The following is a 16,731-nucleotide window of genomic DNA, read 5'->3' on the forward strand; positions in this document are numbered from 1 at the left end:
ATATTTTAAGTAACAAAAAGATATTATTTTAATTTTGTTTTTTATTCCCCAAACAGTTGTTTGGGCAATAAAAACAAAATATTTTTCTCAGGACTGCTAGATTTTACATAGATGAAGGAAACTAAATCTTAGGTAAGTAATATGCTTAAAAAACATAAAATGTTATAAAATATTACGGCAAGTAGACTGAACAAGCGAGAAAATAATTTAAAAGGGGAAAAGAATTATATTCCTATCCACTATATTATGTTTCTTAAGACACCAGATATTTTTAATTTAATATCAAGTACATATTTCCCTTAAGAGCATCTTGGGTGCAATGGATGGCAATACTGTAGCCAATGAAGTTTTAACTGAGGTTCGGCTATTGCTTTTACCCTCCTGTCATGATCAGAGCCTTAATAATAGCTTGGGTGCAGATAATTAATTTTGTCTGATTTATTGATGTGCAGATTTCGTTTTTATGATTTTTCTGTTATTTTAAATAAATATTTTAAATTTAAATGGCTCTCCCTGATAAAGGTAACACTTATTTATTTAGAGAAAAGTGGGATATATTTAGACAGATAGATATTCTTTGTTCTTTCATTTAGCATTCACTGTGATCAATCACTAACAATAATATGAACTGCATACTCCATTTTCCAAGTGTTAGCTAAACGAGCCATTACATCTCTCTCTCTCTCTCTCATCCTCATATATTTCCATTCATTGTACTTTGCACACGGACCGCACTTTCCCAATTCCATAAAGAACTGTGAACGGCCGACTGACCCTAGGACTTACAAGGTCACCTTCAGCTGCGAGCACGGATTCGACTAAGACAGTAATGTGGTGGGAAGAATTATTGGTTGTTCCGGTGAAACATATTACCTGGAAATATAGATAAAAACAGATTGGGCATGATTTTCCCCTCTTAAAGTCTCAGTTGACTCCAAATGCTTTTTTATTTCTTATAAACCTTCTATAATAATTGCGTTAACTAATCTATTAAAAATAATAACCGAAAAAAAATAAAGGACGACTGGCATATCTTGTTGGTTTACTGTTTTAAGAAGACAATCAAGAAAACTGAATTATATTTTAACCGTTTACTAAATAAAATAAGGGAGATTAATCGCCCAACCTACTAAATCGTGGAGTTGAGCCTTTGATTTGCAGATCTCATATGCCATTGCTTATGCTGTGATTTTTCAAAACTGTTGTCTATCGAATGTTAGTCGAGCCATGTTGGTTTACTAGATGTGATTTCTCTTGATCATTCTAATAGTTGCTAATAAGTCGCAATTTGTTCTATCATTTCCCCTAATCTGTTGCTCTTTTTATTTTATTTTCTACGTTTTCCTTCAGTGGGAAAATCTCTATATATATCTGTAATAAGATATATTAATATTCATATATTTAATTTTTAGCTGATAAATAACCACAATTAAAAAAAGTCTCCAGTTTTAAACAATCCCTTCTAGCAGCCGGTTTTGAAACTACGTTAAATAAATTGCCTTCGTGGACCTCTTAGACAAATTCGCTTCATGTATCTTAGATATCCACACTCCATGGAATGCTATAATCGTAGTTCACACATAAAGAAAATTACTTGACTATTATAACGCAAGAAAAGTATATATTGGTCGCCGAAAAGGAACCATAGCCTGTTATTACTTGTAGAGGAAAGTGACACTCTACATGTTAGTAGCATTCAAGCTCAGGGATAGGCGGGGGTGTGAAGAAACATCCATCGAAAATTAAACCGGGTATGTAGGCGTCAATGACTACCAGTCACAATTGCGCAATGTAGAAATTATGGACTGAAGTAAGTATATTGTCTATCAATTCATGTGTTCGCAAATACGTTTTTATTTAGTTTTTTTCATGAGCAAACAAGCCTCCCTCCTTGCCCTCTAAGAAAACGATCCACTATGGTTCAAAAGTATCTGTTCATTTCATTTATTCTGGAGATGGGGGGGGGGGAGATGGAGGAATTCAAGCCAATAACTGACTAGCATTGAATATTCCTTTATCTTTATAAACTATGTAACAAGGGATGACGTGCTTAGTGTTTCTATGGCAACAGGTGTCTCTTTTAGGGATGGGAGTGACAATTTTGTCGAAAATTCTAAATCGTAAGACTCATCTTTTTCAATCAAACACGTGTTAAAGATTATTATTCTCGGATCTTTCTATTTAATAAAATAATAACCTTAATAAAAGCTACGTTTCAATATTAAGGAAGACCTAGTTTTAGATTTAGACTTGTTTGGAATAAGTCCTGATCTGATGGTATGCATTGTATTTCGCGAAATGTATGGTGCAGGAAGGTTAAAACTGAATAAGGATGTTAAGATCCTCATAAAGAAACAAGCAACGTCAGTAATTGCAGACAAGAGTGCACCGGGACAGCTAACGAAATGCCCTAGCAAACGCAAGTATTTGGAGGAAACTCTTAGTATGAAGGAAGTCTTGTTCCAGTGCACCAACATTCATAAGAAGGTTGTCGGTGTAATTCAAGCACAAGAACACTACTCACGTGATCTGAAATTATTGTCATACCGTTAAAGAACTCCAGCCTAAATGCACAAGGAGAATTAGAACATCGTAAAGCAAGTTTAGGGAGCTCTTTCTGGTGGCGAGTATAACACCTGCGTCCCCACAATTCTTTAAGTTCATGCAGCTGGATCACTTTACCGAGGTTAATATTTGAAGAGCAGTTAAATCGGTTTACGTGCAAAGTGGTGATACTTGAACTTTGGTGCGCGTAGCACTTCAAAAATGACCCTTTTCTTTTTTTTTTTTCTTTTCAAATTCAAAATAATTTTACAGCGATTCTGTGTGCTAGCAATTTCTATTTTCTCTTTACAATTGAAGGCACGGTTCCCATGTAAACATAGTGGTATCTGGCCAAGCTTCGAATGGCTCGCCTATTTCGTTCTTTATAAGTTAATATTCTGTCGTAAGGAAAAAGTTATTTGCATCAGGACATCTCCATCATAATCAAGGACAAACAAACGCAACTATTATATCGAGGGTGGAGTACAATTCACTTCTTTCGTACATAGTTTGTCGAGTAATGCAGCACACATATACTGACTACTGTCATCTGACGGCAATCAGAACGTTGTCATGGAAATATAATGGGACACATTTGATTACATGGAACAGCAAATTAGATTTTGAAGCAATCAGATAGCAGCAGAGCAGTTGATGTGGAATACTAATATACAGGGGATTCCATCGGCTGCCTTGACGTTTTACTCAAAACTTCTATTCGGTGTAAGGAGTAAAAAAAAAAAAAAAAGTCACTGTGATAGAACAAGCGAGCAAAGTAAGTAATCCAAAAAGAAGATTACTTAATTAGCTAAACAACGTGTGTGTGGGGGGGGGGAGATTGTTATACACACGCACCTTTTGATATGAGCTACTTGTATATATACTTTTTTTTTACTGCCTAAAACACCTTGTTTTTTTTATTTCTCCATTCTCTTCTTCTGAGGTTTTACAGAAAGTTCAATATCTGATTTAGATGAAAAGAATTTCCGATTTACTTTAATTCTGGTTGTTTTGTATAATTTGACTTCCTTTTGAGAAATGGCATGTAGCCAAGCAGAGGCTGGCTTTGGTTTATGCGTGAGAGAGGCGCTGCTCTTGGCCCGCTTTTATCGGCCTTGCACATCCCCCTGACTCACAACAGCCAGAACTGTGACAATCCTCGTATTTAAATGAAAGAATGCAATTTGACTTTGCTATTTTCGAATTTTGCAGAACTATTACATTATTTCTTCAAGGCAAAGTCTGGCTTTCAAAAGAGCTGTTCTTAGGGGGGGGGGGAACAGCCTTTGGGCTTGAAATGCTTATTAGTCAAGACTGCGTCACATGACCTTATTTCAGATAAGATAGCAGTAAGGCGATTGTCGATATAAAGGGAACTAGCACGCACCCGAAACCACCTCTAGCATAATAAATCTGTTGATTTTCTAAGCATAATAATATATAATTTGGAATAAAAATCAAGTGCTAAAATGCGACAGACGATCCTCCTCCATGAAGGACACGGCTTACGCTGACCATCGCAATCCAATAGCACGTATGTAATAAAGTAATTTAACTGAATTTGCAAACCTAGCAACAAAAAACAAAATTTAAACAGGCATGTATTGATATCTTTGAGGCAAAATGGAAATAGTCGGATTATGGGCAAAAGAATAAGCTATAGTTCTCATGGAAACACCACCTCGAGCTATTCTCTTGTCCTGGAAGAAAATGTGTTTTTATATATCCAGTCCACAACCAGAGAATGTAACCTATAGCACATTAGCGCTCTTGTATGTGTGGATAAATGGCTATGAAGTAAGAAGATCCTCTTGATGATCACCTGAAGTTACTGGAGATCGTAGTCTTTATAAGCTTAAGGACAAGTGGAAGGCTGGTTGATGGTGGCCAGTTTAGTTCTTATGAAATACACGAACGTTGCCTTCAAAAATGCAAGAGACAAAGAGAAGAAACAGCACATCTATGAGAGAGAAAAATCATTAATTAGTGGATTCCTCTCTTCTATATGGCATCAAGAATTTCGAGTGATTTCCTGTGTACAATTCCTGATGGGGAAAACAGTATTATAAAGTTGGATGAATTTCAGATTCGTGACGTTAGTGCAAGAAGTTGTACAGGTGAGAAGCAGTGTTTTAATCAGAAAAGGATTTTTTTTTTTTTTAAGTTGAAGAGGCTGTAGATGTGTCACGTGTGCCAGAATGGCTAAACGTGTAATTCAGCCCAAGAGGTGAGACCTGCTCTAACATGGAGAGGCTGCTTTAAAAGAGACAATGTTTAAAACATGGGTTATGGCAGATCTTAAAACTTGAGATTGTTGAGCGCAGGATTTATCAAAGTCAAAAGAAAGAAATACCATTATTATTGTTCATCGATAACCGCATATATACAATCATAATATTCGTTTTAATGAGTATCACTCGCTGGCTTCACCAAAATGAGTTCTCAGCAGTGCAAACCATAAGGTTTGATCCAAGCTTTAGCGGAAGTTTTTTTGCTTTTTGATTCTGCATCAGTCGAATCCTTGAATATTTCTCTAGAAAATCAAGGTTTTCTTTGTCTTATGAAATACACGTTCTCTCTTCCTGGCAGTTGTTTTAGTGTGATATGAAAGACCTAGCTGAAAAGAAACAAAATCAATGTCAATTCAAAATAACGCGAAATATTGAATAAAAATACTGGAATATTTTGTTTAAAATCTTAATAGTAATTCTAAAAAATATCAGTTCAAGTTGAGGAAAGATTAAAAATAAAAATAAAAATATTGTGCGTTCCTTTACTTTTCACCAGAGTGTAGATGCTAGTTCAAGATAGAACGAAGGCTTGAAAGCCTGTACTAAAAGAGACAGAAGTTCCTTGTGAAGGTGGTGATTCACTGTAAATTCTACACCTCCCAAATCCTTGTTGAACGTGTCATTACGAAGGTGTATCTAAAATCAGCCTTCCGCTACGATAAAAACGAACTCCATTAATATGTGTCGGTAGATGCAGTTGTGGAAATGAAGTTCTGTCGAGAAATAAATCCAGAAGTGTGTCATACAACACCTCGTGTTACCAATAGGCGTTATACACACGGGCTCGGGGAAAAAAGTGTGGGGAGGAAAAAGGGGAGAACAACGCACAAAAAGTAATTTTGCTTTCCACGCACTGTTCCCCCACCTCCTGCGAGGTGGAAAAGCAGACAACTCAGCTAGGGGTCACGCCATTATTCCTTATTTTCTCCTCCCATCGAGCTGCGTGTGTGTGAGAGAGAGGGTCGCCCATCCCGATACGAGGATAGGAAATTTTAAAAGCTCGATCCATTTCATTGATCATGGGCAGACAAGGCTACACCAAGAAAAAGAAGCGGAAAAAAACCCTTAAAATGTGCTCGCCCATTTGTCTTCATGCTTTTCTCGCCTTATTCTATTTGATATGGTAAACTAGTCTCTCCGCAATTCTTTGAAATGTTTTGCACTCCACAGTATTTTCTTCTCTCTTTTTCCCATGATCTGTTCACTTTAGGGATCAACTTACTTTAAGGCAACGCCTTTCCGGAACCCTGCATCTTTTTTTTGGGGGGGGGGAGTATTTATTTTGTTCTAGCAATTTAGTTATCCCTATCAAATGCGTTTCGTAACATATTTGTTTCCTATTTCCAATTCATTTCGGTACTCTGGTTTTCAAATCAAATATTTGTATGCATTATTTGCGAAATTTGCATGTTTTAAAAGTCGATTCACATCTGAAGCATCTTAAGTGAAATAATAATAAAGCCCTTGACTTTAACAGCCGGAATTTTAAAACCAAGATAGCATTTAAGGAGTTTTTTTTTTTTCCTTTTTTTTCGGCTCATTGACTGCGGTTGGTGGCCTTCATTTTTATTTTTTTATTTATTTTTTATTTTTTTTTATGCACTGAAACTGATATCACGCTCACCTGCTAGTTTACGACTGCAGGTGGACCAACAAAGGAAAAAAAGCTGATATATTTACGCGGGCGATTTAATTGTTCACGCCCAATTATCATAATAGTAACTTGCTCTTCCATACTTGCAATCATTTCTTTCAAGGTCAATCTCTTTCTCTTCACTTCTATTTGTGTTGGCCTCATATAAGAAAAAACAACGAGTAAAAAAATCCAAACTACACACCTGCACGCTGTCCTGAGGCATGAAAATGGATAGAATAAACTGGTTGGTGGATCTTGCAGTGAATCTTTGTGGGTCCCAAAGATTTTTATTATATAATATGCCTGATATTCCTTACTTTGCTTTGATGTAATAAGTTACGTTTCAATAGCTTTAAGGAGTTCAGATCTCCTGGAGAAGGGGTGTCTCCCTCATCGAAAGTTGCATCAGTTTACAGACTCTTCCTATCTTTGCAGGCGCCAGTAATTGTCAGCTGGCATGATGTAAATGAAACACCGCAGATAGGGAAATACTGAATGGTTCGATAGCGACTGGAATCTCAAAATAAAGGCATAAGTTGTATACAAATGTTATCTAAAAGTGTCCACTCGTCCATCTATATCTAGAGTTTTTGTTCTTAAATCTCTGTCCTTCGTAAACAACCTTCAGAGTATCAACATACCATGTTCGAAATAGGATCTTCCACAAAAATTAAGTCGTGAGAAAATGGGTATGGATATTTGCAAAAAAAAAAAAAAAAAAAAAAAAAAAAAAAAAAAAAAAAAAAAAAACATTCTAGTTCTCTCAACCTCTTCCTGATGAGGTAATGGGTCTTCAATGTATTTTTTTCCTTTTAATGTGTATTTAAACGCCCATTTACTGACTTCCCTTGTGGTGTGATCACTTAGATGACCTCGTTCTGAATTTCAAACTTCAAAGACGTCACCAAAATGTCTTTTAAAAAAAATAAAATTCTAATGGCTAAGAGGAGGTTCCCAAGTCGCCTTGATGATCCAAAGGACTGGACGATATATTTAAGTCCAATAAATTGTATGTAATGATCAAAACAAAGTCATTCAAACAAATCCCGTTGAACCCAACAAATACTAAGGAGGGAAATGCTGCTCGCAGTAGATATTCAATCACCTTACTATCAAATACTTTCCCTGCGTCTGTTTACAGCTGACAAAGTGACGTCATATTTATTTTTACTGGCCATCAACCGAAATCTCTAAACAGATGTTTATTTCGAAAATAATTACTGAATATGTGGACAAATCCTTGACTAAACAAGATGTGCAGGATTTATACATACCAAACCTGCCTGTAATTGCTTGTTAAAAACGCAATCACAGCCGGACTATTATTCTTTAAATGTAAAGCATGGCTAGCAGGGAAGAAACAAGAAAGAATTACTAGTTAGAACAGTAGAAATTACTTTCGTGAGAACACAGGATGCCCATCCTAGTTTCTAACCAACGTGAAGTATTTTGAATAAAGAAGGGTTAGCACTTTTTTTCTTGGTGAAATTACAAAGAAATAAACCTGTTCTTGTGATTGTGGAAGACCTTAGAAATTTCTAAGTAATTCTCATAGAGAAATGAATGTGAATGAACTAGTTATGGCCAGATAAAACTAACTTCGCCGAAGTCTATAAATCTGCTATCCCACCTCTGTCCATACAGCAGTTGATAGCGATGATACCCTTTGGTTTGAAATACTCGGGTTTTAATCCCGCCTGGGACGCAAAGAACTTTCAGTTTGATTTGATACTTTAGTTGTCTAAGCAGTACTCCAATGAAAAAAAAAAACGATTATTGCAACCAACCCACCCCCCTCGAACGTTCCTGTACATTCGAATAAACAAAGTTATTCTCTTTATTAAACCAAAATATTTATAAAAAAAAGATTGAATTTATATTTATCTATGTATTTTTAGTAATACGTTATTTTTTAAAAGTAAATGGGCTAATTAAAGATAAAATACAAATACACCTTTTTAAAAAATATAAAATTTAAATATATGTAATGAAATGAAAAGTTTCTTCTATTTATAGTAAATAAATAATAATAATGAAAAAAAAAATAACCTTTTTTTTTTTTCATTATCATTATTATTATTTATTTACTAAAAATAGAAGAAAATATGGAATGGAAAAGTCAATAAAGAAATCATTATACTGAGAGCGTATGAAGGTTTAAGAATAGTGTGTATCGAAATATAGCGAAGTAAACTGAATAATGAAAACGAAAATAATAGAAAAAGCCTTTAAAATATGACTTCATAGTACACAATTTTGAGGCGAAATTGAATGCAGATATTTGTCAGTGATGGACGAAAAGAAGTCATAGGAAGAACTGGGAAAAATTTGTAGCTTATCTGGAAAACGATGTGCGAAATGGAACAACCATTTTATAGATTACAGATATTTGGACACAACAATATTCTGAAAACTATTAAAATAAAATAATTATAATAATATAAAAATAAACGAAGTAGGTTAAAAAAATGATCAATGCAGTGAAAAAAGGAATGATTACAATATTAAAAAATAAAGAAATCCCATTAATTATGAAGAAACTAGCTGAATGGAATACGTGTTATGGCAAAATATTAAAAGAATTTTTAATATTGAATTTGAATTAATAAAAAGAGTTGAATTTTTCTGTTTCTGCCTGTTCTCGTTTGGGTCTTTTGATTGCTGATTTTCATACTCCATATTTGCTAAAGATAGTATTCAGTTTAGTTAATGAATCCTGCAAACTTTTACTGCATTTTTATAGACTTTACGAGTATAACATCACCTGCATAACGTACAGTTTAGATCTGCAATTTCGATAATAATGCCATTATTATAAGTAATTCTTTTTTTTTTATAGTCCTTATAAGGACTGGCTTAAAGGGGCGAAGCAAGAATGCTTTTCATCTTCCCCGTTATATCTGTAGAGGACAGTGTAGGGATAAGATGTTATTGAGCTATTAAAGCTCTGATCACGGCAGGAGAGTAACAGCAATAGCCGAACCTCAGTTAAAACTTCATTGGCTACAGCATTGCCGTATGTTAAAGTAAAGCCGTCTCTAAAAATTCGGACAATTCCTAGACCACTCAATCGTGGGCGAAAGACTGTCCATCTCAGTGATGGCCTTCCGCCCACACCCACGCTCATATATTCCGAGGAAAAGCATTCACCGACAAAGCCCCTCAGCGGGCCGTGCCGGAGAACACTTTCCCAGAGACTCAAACTGCTCCCGTAAGGCAAAAACCTTAAGAGAGCAAACTTAAAACTCTCGAATCTCAGCGCCCGTGGAGGTAACAGCAACAGCCGAACCTCAGTTTAAGTTCATTTGTACAGCATTGCCATCCATTATCTTCCAAGGATATTATTATTTTATTATTAATTAATCACCGCATCTCACGGTCATACCTTCATTTTTTTAGGTTTAACCTGTTTTTTTTATATAGTAACATTAGTTATGTTTTAAAAAGGTGTTTTAATAATTTTAGAAAAACATTTAAAATATGAAGAATACTTAAATATAGTTATAAAATTCTAAATATAATTATTATATAAATATTTTATATAAAATTATAACTAAATTAAAGTTATATACTTTACGTTTTAGAACCACGATTTTCACAATCAGCAACAACCCCAATCAAACATTCTTCATCACTTAAACACATTTGTTGCAAAACAACTATCAATAACGAGGAGCCTATATTTGACAGGTTTCCATAGTATTTCTCTTTGATCATAGAAAGATAGAAACAGCATTACGTGTCAATCTCTCTAACATCAAACCATCTTTTCTTACTGCCTTTAATTATAATTGTTGAACTCAAAACATCCCGATATAAACACAAAAGCCAACAAAAAATGAAATTTATGAAAAGAAATAAAACAGTTTTTTAAGTCAGCCTAGTTGGCCAAGGGGTTAGCGTATCTGGATGCGGGTTCGAATCCTACTGTGGGGACATGAAAGTTCGTGATTGTCCTTAGGCGGGAGAAGAGTTTCATCATACAGTGTGAGACTACTTTGCCAGCTTAGTGGAGGCCTGAAGTGGCTTGAAAAAAATTCCATGTCTGGTCTGTAGAGCAGGGTTTCCAGACCAAGTAAAAAATAAATGATACAAATTGCTAAAAAAAAAAAAATTAATACCCACGATACTACAAGTTTATCGTGGACTGAGTCACATAAATATGTTTACACACAAACACACACACACACATTATTCGACCATAAAAGAAACGAGGGTACGAAATAAATAAATAATGAACAGAAGTGGTTAGAAGACGTGAATGAAATATCTGGTATTGTACACGATTAAATTACGATAAATAAAGACGAAAAAGGACCTGGAACGCACAAAAAAAAAAAAAAAAAGAAATTACAAGTTCTGTTCGAATAGCGTTATGACGGTGAAGACAAAATCCCAAATGAAAACCATTAGCCAAGAAAAATCCATACCATTACTTTCTGTCCTATTAGCCAAAGAAACTCCTCTCCAGCACTTTTGCTATTTCTGAAACGCTGTGGTTGTCTTCCAGGAACAACCACTTTCGAGTAACTAATACTGGGCAGTAATCATTTAGAAGGCGTTCTTATTCTACAGACTTCAGTGGTTCAGCACAAAATGGGCTGAGTCCTTGAAATTCAACTCAATGCACAAAGTGAACTTTTGTCTCGGATCGAGAAAGCTGCTTCACCCAAATTGATCTATTAATGTTCATATTAAAGTAATCCTCCCCCGCTCCGTTTTATTTCATATTAGCTTTATGAATCCGTTTATTGATGCATTTTTTGTCTCAAGAATTGGTAAGCCATCTTTCACAGACATTGGTAAAATGCTAATCTTATTTTTCTCTTTGTTCGTTTACATTTCGACAGTTTTTGTTAACCTTCAAAGTTGATGACGTTGGGTAGTTTCCATTGAAACATGAAATTGTTTCGAAACATCTGCGAAGAAGCCACAAACTGGCCACGAGCACTTGCAGATTGTTCATGCCAGATTGGCTTCTTCTGCTGTTACAGCTTCTGGCTGTGAGTCTTCAAAGTTTTGGTCATTGATAATATCCTTTGTTTAGAAAAATTCGAATTCGATCTAGGATGCTAAGAACATTTTATAAAGGCTTTTCCAGATGAAGATAAGTTAACTGGTCTCACACAGGGATAGACTGCCCAAGGGTTTTCTTACTGGTTTTTAATTCCTCCAAACAAACTATCCAGATGGACAGACATTAGTATACTGGCCTCGTAGCTTTAGTTGCTTGGGTCGTAAAATGGTGGCATACCAGAGGAGATCAAATGAGAACAAAGGAAGTGATTGATGGTTGCAAGTGTAAACAGTCACATTAAATCAGTAGGAGAAAAATAAAGTAAAAATAAGAGGAAGTTTTGAGGAATCAGCTCTCGTAAGAAGCCCAAGAAAAAGAAAAGTAGGCACAATATAAGACTTATTGGGTCAAAATAGGGATAAATCCAGTTTAGATTTTTAGGTCAGGTTTGTTGGCTATCCTCTGAAGGTGCAGACGTCGCAATGCAAGCGGTATGCGCCAAAGATTAGCTAACGCACCTCGCTCGATTTTTTTTTTTTTTTTTTTTTTTTTCCCATCCGCGAAAGATTGAAGATGCATCATTGCTGGCATAGTGAGGGAAGGACAACAATTACAAAAGCTAGAAAATCTGCTCTCTAGAGATCAAACCTTTTCCTTTATTTCAGGTTATGAATAAGAAAAGCGTGAAATCGCATCGGGCGAGGTGAAAATCATCTACCGCCTAAGGACCTGTATGTACAAAACCATCTCTGGATATCTCCTCATTGACACTTAAAGGTGAAGGTATTCCACGAAAATATTTGTTTTAAGGTATTCATTTCGCAATAGACCCAGCACTCTTGAATCTAGTTTATCAGAATTATCAATGCGCCTTTACCTAAGCACGGGAATTGTTGACCGATTACTGTATGTCCCCTTCTTTTTACCCACATCATTTATCACTGCGTATTACATGATTGATAATGAAGATCACTTTCAATGTGTGTTGTTCGTTAGGAAATATGGTCGAAGCCATTAGGCATGAAGATAGGAATATATCTATAAATTTGCATGTGTTTCTGATCGGTTTTTGTCTGTTTTGCAAGATAAAAAATAATAATAATCCTCCTATGAATACTAGCTAATACATTTCTTCCAGTCTTAGATGGTATTCGAACCTAAATGGCTTCTGACAATCGTTTGGTTGCCAGAAGCCAGAGCTATTTGATTATGGACATGGCTGTCGGTGGATATTAGAGTAATTATTAATAACATCATCAGTATACAGGAGCTCAATACTATCTTCCAATAGAGAAACAAGATGGTAATAGTTATTCATAGGATTAAGATTCAGTCCTGAAAAAGATGCTTTAATCGCGTAAAGATGAGAGATAAGTTCGTAGGAAAGGATGATGAAGAATCTCAATAATTCACGAACTGTCAAGAAAGAGGTTGAAGAAACTCTTGGTGAGAATGAGATTCAAATGCAGGGAAGGTGACTTTGAAGAGAGTGAAAAATCGAATGAAGTGGACGAGACATAAAGGTGGGAAGTCAAAGAGGGGGGGGGGGCGCAACGCATTCCGGATGTTTTACCAACTTTCTCCATCGCTTTAATCCTGTTGCGGTGTGGTCTGTCCTTGACCTTCCCCTTAAAGAAGACTCGGGTCTATCTGGCACTATACCCGCGTCATCGGCAAAAGAGCGGTTGATGAAAAGAAACATCTAATTGGTTGACAAGACCAGGAGACTGACGAAAGGGGAAAACAACTGGCCAACGGTAATAACACCCCAACGAATAGCCAAGGTGAGCTAAACGGAAATGGCAGAAATACCACGATGACGTCATCATCAAACGGCACAAGCACGCCCGCCTCGAGTTTTTTTATACGGCGAGAGAAAAAAAAGATCAAGGACATTAGAGGCATGCGAAACGTTTGGATAATTTTAAATTCATATTGAATTACGTTGGACATGTGTTGTTGTTGCCGCAGTAGCAGACCATATTAATCTTTGATTCGAAGAGAAGATCGTGATGAAATATTTTCATTTATTTCATACACATACAATCGCCAGATTCTATAATCTGGAGATGAAGTCAAGGATATTTCTAAAACTCCACTTGGAAATACAATTACTTTTTCTTCGAAATTTTATTTTCACGTGCACAAAGATTTAAGAAAATGCCATGAACTTAATCTCGTCTCTTGAAATTTATTCTCCAGTGTTATGACAGTTTCATTACAAAGATACACAAATCTCCGAAACATTTAACATGCAAATTTATTTTGTTTCAGGGTTGCATATTTTTCCTCTTGGGATAATAGCTTGAGACCGAATAAAATTTTATTCCACGATGTTGTAATGTGATTTTCAGCTAAATGAATAAGTGGCTCTGGATATTTAATAATTTTTGGTGTTTAGATACTAATTAAATTTTTGAGAGTTATAACTCTTATTTCTTTAATTAATTTTTTTATTTATACTGTTATATTAACAATATAGCAGTATATTAACTGTTATATATTAATAATAAATGTTATTAGAAGTTTTATTTAAAATGTGTTCTAATATGTATTATAAAAACATTATAGTGAAATTCCTATATATCTTCTAGGCATATACAAACATACTATTGATAATACGTGAAAAGTTTAGATTATTACGAACTTCCTATCAAGAGTTTTTGATAAGGGGATTCACTTAAGGGTCACAGCTAGATAACTGTGGGATATCCTCACAAATAGTCTTTAAGGAGTGCGGTGAACCGATCAGCGCTTCTAGCCTATTGTCCAATCCTCACCTTGTGTTGCACCCACGATATTGAACGAATCAGGATGGACTGGCAATTGAGGATTAACCAAATTATATTCTGTATTGGCTTAAACCAAAATATAATGGTGGTAAATATATGTAAACATAACTACTGAATTTAGATTAACTTAATGTTTTTTTTTAAATTCGTTCTATGAATATTTTTATCAAAATTCTATTAATTCAGATTATCTACTTCACTTTCCGTGGCTCTAAATCCAGCAGATTGAGATAATCTCCCTGACAATATGCCTTAAATTTTTTTTAAATCCCTTCAGAATGTTTATAAGTTAGCAATAGTTTACGATTTTGACTCCGACTTTCAAAAATAGGTATACACTTAGTGAAAATAGTATGTAAAATTAATATTTTTGAAATTACACTTTAGGGAAAGTTTTTTTTTAAATTTAATTTTTGAAAAAGCAACATTGGCTTAGAAAATTGATGTAGATTTGTATACAGTATACAAAAAATTACGTCATGCGTGATGTAATATTGTGACTACTATTATTGGCCGCTCATTTTTTACCTTTTTTTATTTAATTGGATGCCAATAATTCTTTGGAGAACTGAAAATTATTTAAACGAAGAAAAACAAAATTATACACATCAATATAATAGTATAGTATTTTTGCTTCGTCTGTAATTAGTCTTTAATTAATCTGCTTGGTGAACAGGAAGAAAGCTTTTAATTGACATGATTGATATTACATTCTTTCTTGATATGATATGATTGAGAACTGCCTTTCGTACATAAATAGTTATGTCAATTCCGAACGAAAAAGGTTGTTGAACCCCGTATTCCGCTAGTACTGTACAACTGCGTATGTTGGACAGGAAAGGAGAAACTTGTTAATACTGGATTTGAATATCAGTTACAAAACCAGTTCAAAGAAATAACTTGATAGACAAACATATTTTATTTAAGAGCAACGTTTCCTTAACCGCCTCATATGAGTATCAAGAAAGAAATTGGATCTTTACATTTATAACAGTTGTCTGCTAAACCGGAAATAGATAAAAATGCATATAATAATAATATTGTAATTTGGATAAAATACATCCGGATGGGAAAAAGGAAAGCTTAATCACGATATGAACGTCTATATACATACAGCCTATTATTTATTTAAATCCAGTTGCGCAGGTTTTTAAAATACTGTAAATAACTGCGATCGGTGCACTTAGGGTAGGTTTTTTTTTTTTTTTTTTGTATAATTGGAAATATGATAGTATTTATTCTGGTTCATGACTAACTTTAACTGTGAGATGAATTTCAATGTTAGGTGTAAGAATATTATTTTGCTTTATTTGAAAACCTAAAGAGTTTAAGAGTTATGTTTCTTTTTATTAAAGCCAACCAAATAATTACAGATAAATTATATATTCTTTTATTTATTATTCGTTTATTAATAACTTATATAAATTAATTTATTAGAAAATTAACCATTTTGACTTTTTATATATGACTACATCTCGCTTTTCTCTAATAATATATACTGTACTTATATTTCGGATTGCTCAGCGTTCTACATTTCGAAGATGAGTCCCGATTTATCGTCGTATTATCTATCGGTCTTTACAAATAAAGAAGTTTGTTTTTATAATTATTTTTTTATTAAAAATTACTTATTAATGGGGAGATTTAAAAAAAACGCAAGCGCAATATAGTTTTACATAAAATTTCTCAAGTTTATAAAACTAAAAGATAAACTAAGGCGCGCGCATCCTTTTTCATTGTTAATTTTGATTGGCTGTTATTAATCATTTGACATAGCTTGAGCCAAACGACTTGATTTTATCGTTCGAACTGCAAATGAAAATCCATTTCTTACTTAAAAGTATTTCTAAATCTCCTCTAAATGACTTTGGAAAGCTATATTTATTTTATATTTGTTTTCCTTAATAAATTATCAAGTATCTTCTCTAAGATAAACATTGGCAGTGAAGCGATCTATGATTTCTTATTTATCCTCTTAATACCCGAATGGTAAGACAGCGGACGTGAGAGGGTGGGGGAGGGGTCGTATACCAGACAGTGACGAAAAGAAGAAAAGAATATGTGCAAATGAGTAAGGTAATTAGGATGTTTGTTAACACGGTTGAATGGCTACTGATGTTTTGTGTACACATTCCTGGTGCGGATGACAAGGGAGGAAAAAAAACAAAAAAACTTTCGTTTCTATATCTTATCATCTTTGAAGGAGGATTATAGAAAACTGAAGAATTCTAGAGTTACGTCCGTATATGGAGGAAACAAAAACCTTCACAAAATACCCCAACTGTCTTCTAAGAAATATAACGGAAGCTCTAAGTTGAGACGTGTCTATATTCAGGGTCACGTGATGCGCTTGAACCTGTGGTCGTGGGAAATGCCACTGAGGAATGTGCAGTGCCTTAATGAAACTCAGAAAGGCATTTCCTTCTTCGGAATATCTTGAGCACAAATCCT

At 34.6% G+C, this 16,731-nt stretch overlaps 1 protein-coding gene across 3 annotated transcripts in view; it reads right to left on the bottom strand.

Moving 5' to 3' along the window:
- The window catches only part of LOC150101102 (astacin-like metalloprotease toxin 1), a 210,030-nt gene that overhangs the window by 42,707 nt on the left and 150,592 nt on the right, over positions 1-16,731 (bottom strand). For 2 of the 3 annotated variants that reach the window (XM_090401789.1, XM_090401790.1), the window contains exon 3: positions 4,898-5,161. The exons of the other annotated variant lie outside the window; for it this stretch is intronic. In XM_090401789.1, coding sequence (XP_090257915.1) covers positions 4,898-4,937 — 40 coding nt within the window. In that variant the 5' untranslated portion in view covers positions 4,938-5,161. The remainder of the gene's footprint in view (positions 1-4,897; positions 5,162-16,731) is intronic. 3 annotated transcript variants of the gene reach the window in all.

Source organism: Typopeltis vanoorti, chromosome 12, assembly GCF_054136105.1.
Source record: "Typopeltis vanoorti isolate ZY-2024b chromosome 12, IOZ_Tvanoo_1.0, whole genome shotgun sequence".
NCBI lineage: Eukaryota > Metazoa > Arthropoda > Arachnida > Uropygi > Thelyphonidae > Typopeltis > Typopeltis vanoorti.